This window comes from Schistocerca piceifrons, chromosome X (genome assembly GCF_021461385.2).
Source record: "Schistocerca piceifrons isolate TAMUIC-IGC-003096 chromosome X, iqSchPice1.1, whole genome shotgun sequence".
Taxonomy (NCBI): Eukaryota; Metazoa; Arthropoda; class Insecta; order Orthoptera; family Acrididae; genus Schistocerca; species Schistocerca piceifrons.
Genome location: NC_060149.1, coordinates 742,411,864 through 742,428,458, shown reverse-complemented (window position 1 = coordinate 742,428,458; position 16,595 = coordinate 742,411,864). Strand labels below are relative to the sequence as shown.

General features: G+C 43.0%; 1 protein-coding gene across 3 annotated transcripts in view; it reads right to left on the bottom strand.

The window, feature by feature from the left end:
- Positions 1-16,595, bottom strand: part of LOC124723003 — a 160,654-nt gene that overhangs the window by 107,427 nt on the left and 36,632 nt on the right. The window contains exon 3 of one of the 3 annotated variants that reach the window (XM_047248179.1): positions 5,326-5,489. The exons of 1 other annotated variant lie outside the window; for it this stretch is intronic. In XM_047248179.1, coding sequence (XP_047104135.1) covers positions 5,326-5,396 — 71 coding nt within the window. In that variant the 5' untranslated portion in view covers positions 5,397-5,489. The remainder of the gene's footprint in view (positions 1-5,325; positions 5,490-16,595) is intronic. One more of the 3 variants, XM_047248180.1, reaches the window with a different exon arrangement.

The window sequence follows — 16,595 nt, the reverse complement described above, 5'->3', positions numbered from 1 at the left end:
TCAGATCATTTCTGTTCATACTACAGAGGGTTCTTGGTTCACTTTATAGGAAGTACAAAAAATTAGTTACGTGTGGTGACTTCCATATGAATTTTGCATGTGATTGTGCAAGAAAAAGGATGCTGGAAGACCTCCTTAATTCATATGATCTGACACACACTGTGTTTTTTGCAACCAGGGTGCAAGGAACAGTAGCACAGCCACAGACAATATTTTTATTCATTCTTCATTACAAGATGCACATCCTGTTAGTAAAAGGGTGACTGGCCTTTCAGACCATGATACACAAATTCTAACACTAAACGGTTTTTTTCTTACACAAACAGATATTATATATAATTACAAACTATGTAGAAAAGCTAATCCAATAGCAACAGAGTTTTTAAACTTATTTTTAAGGGACAAGAGTAGCAGATGTTCATAGCACCGATAACATACACAACAAATTTAATGCTTTCCATACACATTTCTCATGCTCTTTGAAAGCTGCTTTCTATTTTAACATTCTAAACAGGGTACTAGCAGTAAAAGGCAGCTGGGGTGGCTGACTACTGGGATAATGATATCATGTGGCACAAAGTGGGAATTATATCAGAATGTTATAAGTAGTCAAAATCGAGCTAAAGAAACAGCACAGAAAGGTGCTTAAATAATGTTACCAGGAAGGCAAAGAGTATGTGGTAGCCAAATAGAATAGATAATTCACAGGATAAAATTAAAACCATATGGTCAGTTGTGATGGAAGTGTCTGGTCAGCAGCACAAGGTCAACAATATACAGTCAGTTCCTAGTAAAATTATTTCTGTATATCAGATATATGTACAGTATTTAACACTCACTTTCTGAGAATTGCTGGTGAATTAAATAAAAACATAGTTTCTACAGGGAATCATATACCTCTTGGAAAATGCATTTCCGAGGCTGATGTCTGAAATACTCCTCTGTGATACTGACAAGGGTGTGATTGAGTCAATAATTAAATCACTGAAGAGTAAGGACTCTCATGGATATGATGGCATACCTAGAAGAATATTGAAGTATTGTGCTACACATGTTAGCCCTGTACTTAACCATATTTGTAATTTTTCCTTTAATAATGGTCAGTTTCCTGAACGATTAAAGTATTCAGTAGTAAAGCTGTTTCATAAAAAGGAAGAAAGGGATAATGCAGAAAGTTTTAAACCTATTTCTATGCCATTAGTGTTTGCTAGAGTTATCGAAAAGACTGTATGTAAGGACAATTTATCATTTTATTTCACGTAATTTGCTATCAACTGCACAGTTCTGTTTTAGAAGTGGTTCAACAACTGAAAATGCTATATTCTCTTTTCTCTGCGAGGTACTGGATGGATAAACAATATGTTTCAAATGCTAGGTACCTTTTTTTATTTAATTAAGGTGTTTGTTTGTGCTGATCACAAAATATTGCTCCAGAAGTTGGACCATTATGGAATACGGGGAATAGTTCACAATTAGTTTACCTCTTACTTTAACAACAGACAGCAAAAGGTCATTATCTACAGAGTTCAGAATGGCTATGATGTGGGGTCTGAGTGGGGCACGGTCAACTGAGGGTGAGGATGCCCCAGGGATCAGTGCTGGGGCCACTCCTGTTCCTTATTTAAGTAAATGATATGCCCTCTAGTCTTACAGGTAATTCTAAAATGTTTCCGTTTGCTGACGACACCAGCTTGGTAGTGAAGGATGTTGTGTGCAGCACTGGCACTGTTTCAAATAGTGCAGTTCATTACATAAGTTCATGGCTTGTAGAAAATAAACTAACACTAAATCACAGTAAGACTCAGTTTTTACAGTTTCTAATATATAATTCAACAAAATCTGAAGTTTTAATTTCACAGAATGGGCATATGATTAGTGAAACTGAACAGTTCAAATTCCTTGGTGTTCAGACAGATAGCTAACTGTCATGGAAAGCCCACATTCAGGATCTCATTCAAAGACTTACTGCTGCCATTTTTACAATTCGAATGGTATCTGAAGCAAGTGATAGATTCACGCAAGAAGTAGTCTACTTTGCTTATTTTCATTTGCTTATGGCGTACAATATTATTTTTTAGGGTAACTCTTCCCCTTCTCAAAGAATATTTTTGGCTGAGAAACAGCAGAAATCAAATCTGCATTTGAATCACACTCCCTCAACTCTTGTGCAGAAAGGTGCGCAGCATACTGCTGCATCTATTTCTGATAAGCTACCACAAGAATTCAAAAGTCTTAGAAGTAATACACACACTTTCAAATCCTAACTGAAGAGTTTCCTCATGGGTCACTTCTCCTGTTTTGTCGAGGAGTTTCTCGAAAAATTAAGCCGATTCCTGTGTTATATTGTTGATTGTATTTACATAAACTTATGGCTTGTCATTTTTGGGTTCATAAACATTTTATTTTATCTGTTATTACTTTTATGTTGTAATTTCACGTACTGACACATTCCATGACCTTTGAGATTTGCTCCCCAATTTGGTCCTACAGAACTAGATGTGTAAAATAAATAAAAAAATGAAATGTAGAGAAATCATATACATATGACAAGCTGCATGTCTATACTACCATATCAACAGTACAACACAGGGATTGGCTTCATTTTTGCAAGAGCCCTGACAGATTATAAGGAGTGTTCCACAAGTAAATTCTTCAGTTTAGACTTGAAAGTGCATGGATTACAGCTAATATTTTTAGTTCTTATGGTAGCCTGTAGAAAATGGATGCAGTAAAATGCTGCATGCCCTTCTGCACAAGAGTCAAGGAGATGGGATCCAAACGCAGATCGGATTTATGCCTAGTATTAACAGAGTGCAGAGTGAAAGCTTTTAACTATTGTGAATATAAGTTCATACTGTTTACAATAAATGACATTAAAGAAAATATATATTATTGGGAGAGCAATGTCAGAATGCCCAGATTCTGAAACAGGAGTCGACAAGAGGTTCATGAACTTATACTACATACTTCTCAAACTACCTATTTCTTAGACAAAAATACTTTTTGTGAATGGAAGAGTAACCCCAGAATACAATACCATGTGTCATAAGTAAATGAAAATAAACAATCAAGACTAAGTTTCATATTGGACTATCACTTATTTCATACATTGTATACATGTCTCCAGCCACTTGGTAAGGCCGGTATTACACTATAAAATTTCTTTGTCAAAGATTTGATCAAAGATGTGATCAAATATTCCGTCCAATATATTTGACAAAGATCTTTGGCGTAGCGCTAGAAGGGGTATTACACTGTCATCAAATTTTTCGTCAAAGTTCAAGATGGCTGATAACAACTTGTTATTAAACGCAGCAGTTGCAAGTACCGCAATTGCATTGTGTGCACATGCGGAAAAGAAGTGGGGGAAAAACAGGAACCATACATACGAGGTTGACAGTCTTAAATTCCTGGAATTACAACATGATGATAAATTCAGTTGGGAGGAGCACACCACAGAAGTGCAGAAAGGGCCTTAACAAATCTGTATTTGCAATTCGAGTGTTAGCAGACATAGGCAACATAAAAATGAAAAAGCTTGCATACTTTGCCCACTTTCATTCCATAATGTCATATGGGATAATATTTTGGGGTAAATCTTCAAGTCAAACAAAAGTTTTCAGAGTCCAAAAGCGTGTAATACGTACTATTTGTGGAGTAAATTCACGAACGTCCTGCAGAAACCTCTTCAAAGAACTGGGTATACTAACTACTGCCTCTCAGTATATTTACTTCTTAATGAAATTTGTCGTAAATAATATATCTCTTTTTCCAACAAACAACTCAGTTCATACATAGAATACCAGGAACAAAAATGATCTGCACAAGGACTTAAAAGCACTTACTTTAGTTCAAAAAGGGGTCCACTACTCAGGAACACTGATCTTCAATAATTTGCCAGCAAACATAAAAAATTTATGTTAGAAATAATGATCAGTTTAAAAGGAGCCTGAAAGACTTACTACTGGCCAACTCCTTCTACTCCATTGGCGAAATTTTTAATAGAAACAAATGATGTATTTATTCATACTATTAGAATTGTTATTTCAGCTTAAAGAAAATCGACATTTTCCACATCCATGAGGATCTCCTCAGCACGGATCTGTGGAACGAAAAACTAATCTAATCTGGGTGAAGCAGTGGGTTTTACGACGACACGATAAAAGCATTCAACAAAACTTGTTACGTGAGCTTACAGTGGAAGACGTCACATCGTACATCAATTACTTAAGAATGGATGAGCATACATTTCTGTATGTGCTCAATGAAGTGTATCCTCATATGACAAAGCACAATATTCACTTAAGAACTGCTACATCTTCAGAAGACAGGCTCACTATAACACTCTGATTCCTTGCTACAGGAGAGGGTTATGTTAGGTTAGGTTAGGTCAGGTCTCCAATCTTCTTAATCTATTTTTATATTCAGGGTGCCTCACGTTGTAAAGCGCCTCATTAGCTTCAGACATCTCTATTAATTTTGTAGTTGTCGGCACACACCAAATTGTATTTACCGGCAATGGTTATAAAAACACTACAGATGACAGAACGCTGCAGCGATGCTAGCGCTCCATGTGGTAACACGTCACATTGCAATGAACAGAAGACAAGCAATTTCTTTGATCAAATATACAGCGAGGCCCTAGATTTGATCAAATATTGGACGACATTTGACAAAGTCCCTATTACACTAGCAAATATCTTTGACAAAGATATTGGACAAAGAAATTTGATAGTGTAATACCGGCCTAAGCAATGAAAACCATGTTTGAAAAAAGTTTTCCTCTGAAAGTAATACATTTTTAACAGAAGTCTACAATAAAACCATGGATTACCCAAAGAATAACTGTATCTTGTACGAAAAAAAAGGAACACTACATTTCAGCCAGAAACAGCTCTAATATTTATGATGTAGCTCATTACAGGAAATACTGCAGAATAATAAGCAAAGTAATACAGATATCTAAGCAAATGCACTATGAGAAGAAGATAGCAACATTAGGCAACTAAATAAAAACAGTATGGGATATAGTGGAGGAGGAGACTGGTAAAACTATAATGGAACAGGAGCCGATAGCTTTAAGCATAGGTGATACACTGCAAACAGGTGTGTGTAGTGTGGCAAATCTCTTTAGCAAGTAAATCTCTGATGCTAAAACCAAAGGATTGGCAGGGTCAGTAAATAATGCCCTACAATACCCGAGATTAGTCTTTACTAATAAATTCAGTTACATTTTCTTCGCCAAAAGAAATAGCATCCATACTAAAATCTTTAAAATCCGAGCATTCTAGTGGTTATGATAAAACATCAACAAAGTTAATTAACCCTTTTGCAGCTGTGGGTGTGTATACACATCCTGCTACGCCATTTCCCCATGTGCTGTGGTTAGCGTACATTTGTCACTTGGATTTTCCCACAGTGCTATGGACTTCTGTATGCTTCCTGAACCACTGACCTCTCACTGCTATGAATGAGTGACATCCATGTATCTGTGAACAAAAAAGTTTTGAGTATTTATCATTCAACACATGTGCCTCACTAGATGCTATCATTTGCAAAAAACTTTGTTTTGATATCTTGAATCATTTATGAGATATGAGGATTGTTATTACCATGTGATCTGTGATGTGCAATGACGTGAAAGGCTGCACTGCAAGTGACCATCCGTTGGATATGAAACCCAATAACTTTAAAATGATACGAGATATCATTCGCTCTCAATTTAAAATTAAGTTTTGATATCTTATCTACGTTTCATTCCCTGCAATGTATGAGCTAAAATCAACCATACGCAAAGTTCACACAGTGTGTATCTACCTCTCCAAACTCTCTAAAACTGGGTGCAATGTTTCACTTAATTTGATGCAGCACAGTATGTATGTTGAATAATGAGAAGAAATTCAGTACTGTATCAAATGAATTAATTTGCTCGACTGATTAATTGTGAGAGGTTATCGGACCAAACAGCGAGGTCATCAGTCCCGCGATTCCACAGTTAGTCACAGAAGAAAGACGGTCCACCAAAAGTGGACGGATCCAGTCAGGGGCGTCAATTATAACAATAAACATTAACAGGGTTGCCTCAAGTGAAATTCCCTGATTTCCAGAGAAGTTTTAGCATTTTTCCCTGACAAACTTTGAGATCTCAAGGGTAAGTTAAGACATAAGTTGAAAATCTGTCTTGTGCAGCTAAAATACAAGAAACAATAGTGCAAGCAAGGAAATAATTTAAAAACTTGCAAGTAGATGGCGTTTCCTGATGCGAGCAAAAGTCTTCAGTACTAACATCAATATCTTTCATAATGAACTGTTTTTAGATGGAGAAAGCAAGCCAAATGGTATGTGTGTTTCATTAAGACCAATGATGTTATTCTATTTCAATAAAACAAAACACATTTGGTGACAAAAATACGCATTTTCTTGGAGTCACAAGACAGATTTAAAATACCTTCACTGACTTCAGAAATAACCTCAGAAACAAGTATGTCTCTTCTTTCAAGAGTATAAGGCAGGGAAGAATTGTGTAAACCAACACTGTAGGTGACTGCCTGTAAAGTGTCAGTTCTGCTATGTTCGTTACTGTCGGTTATTACCCACTGTGGTATATCTATTATTTTACATGTATTTTGCGATTTTTCTATCGAGAAATACATAAGTACATAGCATAAAAACCACCAGCGACTGACAATTTTCTTCTTGTTATCGTCCATACTTTTTAACATATGAACTACTTCTGAAGTGCCAAAAGGTACTAGAACAAATAAATTGTCTAAGAATGCCACACTGTACAATTTACTCGTGGTGAGACAGTCGCTATTCCTGAAATCCATCACTCATGGCCTCTGACCTGCTGAGGGTCACTGCAGTCCTGGCTGCAAGGATAAATCATGAAAATCCGCTGCATTACACCACACACAGACAGACCTGGCCTGTGGGCAGGTTGGCGATACTAGATACAGCGGGCAAGGCCTGCACATTAATGGAAACTGAATGGCTTCAGATCAGCACACCCGATCCATTACAGATACCTGCAGAAATGGCCTGTAGTTTTGGCCTGTCACAGAAATCCATTCATGTGGCCAGCTATTCATGAGCCACAGATGGCATGTTGATGAAATGAGACCACGGTGATCAATCATGCAACATGTAACTTGTTCAAATACTCTGAGAATCAATAATAATGGGGATAGGTAGCAGCTCACTATAAAGATGATTGCTGAGCTGCAGATAGGCATGTAGAAAAGACAACCACACTCTCACAACCAAATTTTCAGCCATGGCTTTTGTCAGAAAATGAGAGCGCACACACACTCACACAATCACTCAGACACAACTCATGCACATGTGACCGCCATCTCTGGCCACTGTGTCTACAGTCTCTGAGAATCAGATCCAAACAAACACCACTCATGCTTCCCTGCATCTCGTCAGCAGCTGCTAAGCTAGCGGCAAGAAGTGGTGGCAGCACTGACTGCAAGCTGAAGGGAGTGGTAGGGAGGAGAGAAGCAGTAGTAATGAGGTAGTAGGGAAGTGGCGCACGTGCTCAGCAGCACCCAGCCAGTGACAATGCATGACACCTCAGTAAACAACCGTTTCACCTACTGAAACAAAAGTGAGATTTTTCCATTTTTTTTTTTCAAATTTCCCTTATATTCCCCTGATGCTTTTGAAATTCCCTGCTATTCCCCGATTTCCAGAACCTATGGCAACCATGATTAAACACACGCAGTAAAAGGTATAAAAGGTGAGACCAAATTTAAAAGGGTCATAGACAGAGAAGACTGGAAAAGAAGTCTCAACCACAACCAACCTGCCTCTGCTCAAAGACTAAAGTAGAAACTTACAAGTGGAAATAAAAGCCACTTTCACGGAGGAAACTGACGACCAGTTCAGTCAACCGTGAATCATTTGCTAATATTAAATTTAAGGAATCAGGAAGACTATACTCAGCACGAAGGACTGAAAGAAGGGGACATTCCATCAATATGTGAGATATCGTCAGTCTGGCTGCACAAACACATTGTGGGGGTGGGTCGTTACGCAGGAGGAAATAATGGCAAGTCTGGTATGACCAATGCGTAAACAACATAAAACAGTGGACTCCCTCAGAGAGGAGTGGAAGGAAGAGCGCCAAATTGCAGTAGACTCCTTGACTGTGCGGAGTTTATTACTATAAGAAGTAGTGCACCAGATGTCATAATATTTTTGGGCAAAGAGGGATTTGATGTAGATCCGCATATCTGCAGCGAAAATCATGAAAGAAAATGGGGGGGGGGGGGGGGGAGGGAGGGAAGTATCTGCTCTTCTAGCCAAACAGTCACCCAATTAATTGCCTGGTATGCTCACATGACTTGGGATCCAGAGAAAGACAACAGAACAGGCAGCACACCCAAGGGTAGACAGGAGGTCATGGATAGCACATACCAAAGGGTGACGAGAGTAGCATCGGTTGATAGCCTGCAGACTTCTCACTGAGTCTGAACAAATTAAAACACAGTGGAAACAGGCCTGAGAAACAAAAACAAGGGCACTGTAAATGGCTAGAAGCTCCACTGTGAACACACTACATGATCCCAGCAATAAATGGTGTTCTAAGCCAGTAGGAAATTTGAAATCATATCCCACCTTATCCATTGTCTTAGAACCATCAGTGTAAAAGATGATGACACCCTGGAACTCTGCAATGATGGCACATACAAGACGCCGGAAAACCCTAGAAGCAACAGAGATCGGTCCTAATCCGGGGTCTAGGCACCAAACAAGGAGGGAGGGGGGGGGGGGGGGGTGTATGGGAGGAAAGACATGGGGTGCATTACAGTGAGTGGAGATGGAGATTCCAACAGAGAGAAGCGAGACGCATGCCAACCGGCAATCCCACCCATTGGCGGGTGTCAGGAGGGAGACATCCCTCGTTCGCAAAGAGCACGGGGTACACGGGATGGTCAGGGAATTGGTGAACGGCGATTTCGTAAGAAACCAGGAGTTGGCTCCATTGTATGGGGAAGGGGGGGGGGGGGGGGGAATCCCCTCTTCTGTAAGGAGACTATCAACAAAACTAGCGCAAAAGGCACCAATAGCCAGATGCACCCCACAATGGTGAACAGGGTCAATCAGTTTCAAAGTGGAAGGAGCTGCTGAGCCATAAACGTGACTACCATAATCTAGTCTGGACAAGACCAGACCACAGCAAAGATGGAGAACAGTGGAACAGTCTGCACCCCAAGATGTGTGGGCCAGGAGGCAGAGAGCATTAAGCTTCCGCAAACACGCAGTCTTTAGGTGGCAAATGCGAGGCACCCATGTCAGCTTGTTATCAAATATAAGGCCCAAGAAACTGGATTGCTACAACACAGAAGAGTTGGTCGACTAAATGAAGTTCTGGATTGGGGTGTACGGTGGGTTGACGACAAAAATGCATAACCTGCGTTTTGGAGGGAGAAAACTGGAAACCGTGGGAGGTGGCCCACGCACAGGCCCAATTGGATGGCACCTTGATCTGGCGCACAGCAGGTGCTATTGAGTGGGAGCTGCACCAGATGCACAAATCTCGATGTACAACGCCGGGTAACCAGAGGCCAAACAGAGGTCACAAGTCTATTGATGGAAATGAGGAAGAGAGTGACACTTAGCACACAACCCTGTGGGATACCATTCTTTTGAATCCTAGGGGTGCTGAGTAAAGTGCCACTAGAACCCGGAAGAGGCAGTGAAATAAAAGCTCGTGGATGAAAGTCGGAAGGGGACCAAGGAACCCCCAGTCCTGGAGAGTAAGTGAAATGTGATGGCGCCAAGCCATGTCGTACGCCTTATGTAGGTCGAAAAGGGAGCATGACAAGGTGCCAGCAGTGAGTAAAAGCCTGCCGGATAGCTGATTCCTATCTGAGTAAATGGTCAGTTTGAGATTGTCCTGACCGGAAGCCACAGTGATACGGGGGCAAAAGGCCTCGAGATTCAAGTATCCAACATAATCTGAAGCTGGCCATTCTCTCGAGCAGTTTACATAGGCTAATTGGACAGTAGCTGTCGAGAGACTGGGTTCTTCCTGGGCTTAAGGGTGGGGATAAGTATACTGTCTCGCCATTGTGACAGAAAAGCACCCCTGAGCCAAATGCAGTTGAAGACACTGAGGAGGAGTTGCCTCTGGGGGACGTAAAGTGTAAAGTGTTCAATAATCTGGTTGTGAATGGAATCCGGGCCTGCGGTCACGTCTCATGAAGAGGTTGGTTGGTTTAAAAGAGGGGGGGGGGGGGGGGGGGGGGAAGGAACCAAACAGTGAGGTCATGGGTCCTTTGGTACAGTAAAATAATTACACAAGGGAAAAAAGAAAAGAAAGGAGACACACAGCACACTAACAGAAGGAAAAACCAGAAAACGACAAAAGGACAACCAACACTACTATGGACAAAACAGGAAAAAAAAACCAAAGAGAAGCAAGAAACAGGTACAATGGGTAAAAACAAGAGAGTAGCGACCGTGGCTGGCCGACCACGAGAATAAAAAGGAAATGCCAGCCACTCTGCGACACATTAAAACATCCACCCTAAAAGCATTAGAATGGAGAACACAAAGAGATAAAGGACATGTGCCAAAACTTATACAGAATGATAAAAACCACCATCACATACAAAATATAAGACTAAATTAGCCGCTGAGGCTTTGTCAGCTAAAATTAATGGCAATTGGTCCGGTAACTGAAGAGAGTGTTGCAGGACAGCCAAAGAAGGACAGTTCACTAAGATACGGGCCACTGTAAGCTGGGTGCAGCACCAACACTGAGGTGGGTCATCATGGCACAGAAGGTAGCCGTGTGTCACCCAAGCGTGGTCACTGCAGAGCCGGCAGAGAAGCACAGAGTCCCTGCGAGAGGCCTGCATGGAGGACTATCATACATTCGTAGTCTCCTTAATGGCAAGCGGTTTGTTGTGCGTGCTGAGGTGATACCGTTTCGTCTCCCAAAACTGCAAAACCTTGCAGCATAGTACTGACACACTTTGGTTGCAGAGAAGCCAATCTCCGTAAGCAGTTTATGCATAGCCTGTTTGCCCAGCTTGTCAGCAAGTTTGTTGCCTGGGATTCCAACGTGACCTGGGGTCCAGACAAACACCACTGAATGACTGGACTGTTCCAGGGCATGAATGGACACCTGGGTGGCCACTACCGATGGATGACGAGGGTAGCACTGGTAGACAGCTTGTAGGCTGGTCAAGGAGTCAGTACACAAAAGAAACGACTCCCCAGGGCATGAACGGATGTGCTCAAGAGCACGAGATACAGCCACCAGCTCAGCAGTGAAAACACTGCAGCCATTGGGCAAGAAATGCTGTTCAATATGTCCTCCATGGACATATGCGAATCCGACATGAGCATCAGCCATTGAGCCGTCGGTGTAAACCACTTTGTGCCTCAGTACATGTCAAGAATCGAGAGGAAGTGGCAGCGGAAAACCGTGGCCTTAACTGAGTCCTTTGGGCCATGTGAAAGGTCCACGCAAAGCAAGTGGCCAAGGTGTACACCATGGACGTGTACATGAATGGACCTCAAGTATAGGTGGTAAAGGACTCCAGTTTGGAAAGAAGAGATCGGACACCAATTGGAAGCCCTGGCCTGGGCCGCCGATGTGGGAGATGAACAACCGTGGGTGGGCAAATGAGAGGGTGATTCAGATGTGCAGGAGAACTAAGAACATTTGCAAAGTAAGTGGCCAGCAGTTGTGCTGCCAACCCTGCAACGGAGGGACTCCGACCTCCACAAGGACGCTGGTCACCAGACTCGTCCTAAAAGCTCCTGTCGCTAGGCAAACGCTACAGTGGTGCACTGGGTCGAGTAAATGCAACACTGAGGGCGCCACCAAACAAACTCCCATAGTCAAGGCGAGGGCATTGAGATGCTGCCAGCACTTCTGCTTAAGCTGACGAAGGTGAGGAAGGCAAGTCAATCGGGGGTCAAAAACCAGTGGTAAGAATCGATATGTCTCCATGTCTCCACTACAGTGAGTAGACTGTCATTAAGGCAAAATTCTGATTCTGGATGAATGGTATGACACCGACAGAAGTGCGTAACACACGTCTTTGCAGCCGAAAACTGGAACCTGTGAGCTAGAGCCCATGACTGCGCCTTGTGGATGGCTCCCTGTAGGCGCTGCTCAGCAACACCAGTACTGGTGGAGAAATATGAAATGCAGAAGTTGTCTGCATACAGAGAAGATGAGACGGATGGCCTGACAGCTGTTGCTAGACTGTCAATGGCCACTAAAAATAGACACTCAATACAGAGCCCTGAGGGACCCCATTCTCCTGGATATGGAGGGAACTAAGGGAGGCACCAACTTGGACACGGAAAGTAAGAAGCGACAGGGAGTTTTGGATAAAAATTGGGAACGGGCCTCGGAAACCCCACTCCTATAATGTGGCAAGGATATGATGTTGCCAGGTGGTGACATACGCATTTTCTAAATCAAAAAAGACGGCAACCACGGATTGGCGTAGCGAAAAGGGTGTTCGGATGGCAAACTCGAGGGACACAAGATTATCAGCGGTAGAGCAACCCTTGCGGAAGCCGCCCTGACATGGAACCAGTGGGCCACATGACTCCAGGACCCAACCCAACTGCCAACACACCATATCTTCCTGTAGCTTACAAAGAATGTTGGTGAGGCTGATGGGCCAATAGCTATCCGCATCAAGCAGGTTTTCACCGGGTTTGAGCACTGGAATGATGGTGCTGTCCTGCCATTGCGATGGAAGAACGCCATCGCACCAGATCTGGTTGAAGATGACAAGGAGACGTCACATGTAGTAAGATGAGAGATGTTTAATCATCTGACTGTGGATTCAATCTGGTCCAGGAGCTGTGTCGGGGCAATATTCAAGGCACTGAGGAGTTCCCACTCAGTAAATGGGGTGTTATAGGATCCACTGTGGCATGTCGTGAACGAGAGGACTTTCGCTTCCAGCTGGTCTTTGAGAGTGCAAAAGGCTGGCGGGTAATTCTCAAACGCAGAGACTCGAGCTTAGTGCTCGGCAATTGCGTTTGCGTCCGTAGATAACACACAATTTATGTTAACATTGTGTGTGCCCTGTCTAAAGCCCACCTGGGCAGGGATACTTGGGCCTGACACTAGGGCAGTGACAGGAAGATGACTACCACACAGGTTGTCATGAGCTCTCCAGTGGACAGATGGAAGAAGTCCTGGGCTAAAAATTGATAAATCAACGGCCGAATAACTACCATGAGCCACACTGAAATGTGTGGTGGCCACAGTACTTAAGAGGCAGAAGTTGAATTGAGACAGTAAAGTTTCGACATCTCTGCCTCGGCCAGTAAGCACAGTGCCACCCCACAAGGGGTTATGGGCATCAATATCTCGCAAAAATAGGAAAGGTTTAGGGAGTTTATCAATCAGTGCAGCTAATACATTCTGGGATACTGCACCATCTGGAGGAAGATATACATTGCAGACAGTTATTTCCTGTGCCGCCCTTATTCTGACAGCCACAGCTTCAAGAGGAGTTTGAAGGGGGCACAGGTTCACTACAGAAAGTTTAAGACATGAACGCAAACTCTACCTGACACACTATTACAGTCGCTACGGTTCCTGTAGTATCCCTTATAGCTGCGGAGAGCGGGGCACTGCTGGGAACCAGGTTTCCTGGAAGGCAATGCAGAAATCGGGTGTAAAGCAGCCAGGCAGTGGAAAAAACTGCCGCAATTTCACTGGACGATGATGTCATCATGAGATTGGGAAGGCATGCAGAATTCAATGAGGCAGTTTACGCCTCAGGGTCACCTGCTGCCACCAACTTTTTCCCCGACCAGTCTATACCCATTTTGGCTGAGGGTTCGGCGAGACCTAGGTCCTCAGTGGATGCCAGAATCTCCACCTCATCCGCAGATGCAGAGCTTGTGGGTAGCGGTGGTGTGGGTGCCACCGCAATTCCCTTGGTCTTGGGGACCTTCTTTTTAAATTTCTCTCCCTGCTCCATGGGTTTCCCTGGGTGGGAGGACTTCACCGATTCAGTCTCCGGGACTGAGGATGAGCATGAAGCCCTACAACCAGCTGCTTTTGGGCTCTTCAGCCACTGGCGGGTGTCATCTTTCCCACTAGCAAAAACCTGGGAAGGGAGTGACCCAACGGACCCCTTCCTAGCGAGAGGAGACTACGACTTGCGCTTCTCCGCCTCAGAAATGAGGATTGATGTCCCCAATGGTTGGGGGGCTGTTGCTGCCGAAGTAGGTATTGCGGGAGTGACAGGTAGGGAAGTGCCCCTCACCATCAAGGGGGCAAGTGTAGTCTTCTGGTTCTGAGAGGTGACAGGAATGCGAGGAACTGAAGGGGCGACAACTGTTCTTGTAGCGGCAGCGTAAAGGAGGTCATAGCCACATGATGTAGGCACTCAAATTTCCTCTTAGCCTCAGTGTAGGTTAGTCGGTCCATGGTCTTATATTCCATGATTTTCCTCTCTTTCTGTAAAATCCTGCAGTCTGGCGAGCAAGGCGAATGATGCTCTCCACAGTTGACACAGATGGGAGATGGGGCACATGGAGTATTGCGGTGTGATAGACGTCCACAATCTCGGCCTGTGACACTGCAAGTGCAGTGGGGAGATATGGCCGAACTTCCAGCACTTAAAGTATCACGTTCTCTTCAAAGATGAGTGTCGCATATGCCTTCAATCAGACAATAGTCGGAGATGTGTTTGGAGGCCACCTGGTCAGGCTAAATGCCTTAGAAAAACTGTCCAGCGAGTGCAGCAAGGTGGAGATTATCTGATGTTTTGGGGTGGCATTATGTGGGGCCGACGCATGCCGCTGGTGGTCATGGAAGGCGCTTTAACAGCTGTATGATACGTGAATGCTGTCCTCCAACAGATAGTGCAACCATTTCAGCAGCATATTGGTGAGGCAACTGTTTTCATGGACGACAATTGCGCCCCTATCGTGCACATCTTGTAAATGACTTCCTTCAGGATAACGACATCGCTCAACTGGAATGGCCAGCATGTTCTCCAGACATGAACCCTATCGAACATGCCTGGGATAGATTGGAAAGGGCTGTTTATCGATGACGTGACCCACCTACCACTTGGCGGCATCTACACCAAATCGCTGTTGAGCAGTGGGACAATCTGGACCAACAGTGCCTTGATGAACTTTTAGATAGTATGCCACGACGAATACAGGCATGCACCAATGCACGAGGATGTGCTACTAGGTATTATCAATTTATAATGAATAGAAACAGTAACTTTGAATGAAGCTCAGTACAGTCACCTGTATCTTCATTGCACTCATTCCTTGTATAAGTGAAAGTCAACTCCAAAAACACAACATTCTGCAATACCAATGAAGACTGTGGTTCTGAGCACTCATTTTGGATTTTCTCCCTGATGTAAATGTTCACACTTTATTACACTGACAAAGGCAGTAGGCCCTTTAATTAATGTAATTCCCTTTGAGCATATAATATCGGACATAAATAACAATTCAATATCACACACAGACCACTCACATGGATGAATGAAGTAGGAATGTAACAGACATTTCTTAAAGTCACACTGATGTCACGACATCCATTTGTCTTGCACTCCTTTATACGGCTGCCATCAAACCTTGGACTAGTAAAAAGTTTAAAAATCAGCACTTCCAGTTTCACAAACTGACAGTCAATTTACATCACCATATGCACCTATTTTCAGAAAATTCCTGTCATTCTAATGAGGAAAAAAATTACATCCATTGTCTCATAATACAATCTTTCCACATTAGCTTCCAATAAAATTGACTAATAAGGGCACTACACTGATGCCGAATCTCACAATTGTTCCCAACATATGCACGATATATTCTGAAATCTACCTGCTGCTTAAAAAAGAATAATTGATATGAGGACTTTCATAAGTACACATAATTACTACATCACACAATTTTAATTACATCACTACATCTAGCTTACACTTTTCCAAGACGACTTACATAAAATACAGGGCAATTCAAAAAATATTTAGAAACTGACATGGCACATCAAGGACACAACCAGGATCACATAGGAAAGGGGGAGGGGGTGGGGGTCACAAAAGCAACACAAGGGGGTGCTATGGTCACATGAGGGCACTGCTGTATAAATACGGCTGGAGTTCACAGAGACCATTCTGTTCACACCGTGGAGTAACATAGCTACATACATGTACTGTGAAATGATTGAGATGCATTCAATTTATGGCGCAGCCAAGTGCAATGGACTAGAAGTTGTGCAATTGTACTGTGCAAAATGTCTCAACAGAAAGGTGCCGTGCCACAATTATTCACCACTGTGCATCGTCGACTGTGCAAAACTGGCTGATTCCATGTGCACAAGCTGGATGCTCGTTGGCAGCAGAAGGTATCGTTCTCTAAAGGGTGCAGCATAATCCATCAATAAGGACACGAGACGTATCCTGTGCTACAAATATCCCCCAACCCTTCATCTGGTGCACTGTGCATAGCGAAGGACAGCATCCGTTTCATTTTCTGTGCACCCAGGCATTGTAACTGGGGCACTACGACAAGCACAGAGGGTTTGCACAATGGTTTCTGCAGGAATCCACTGCAAACAAAAG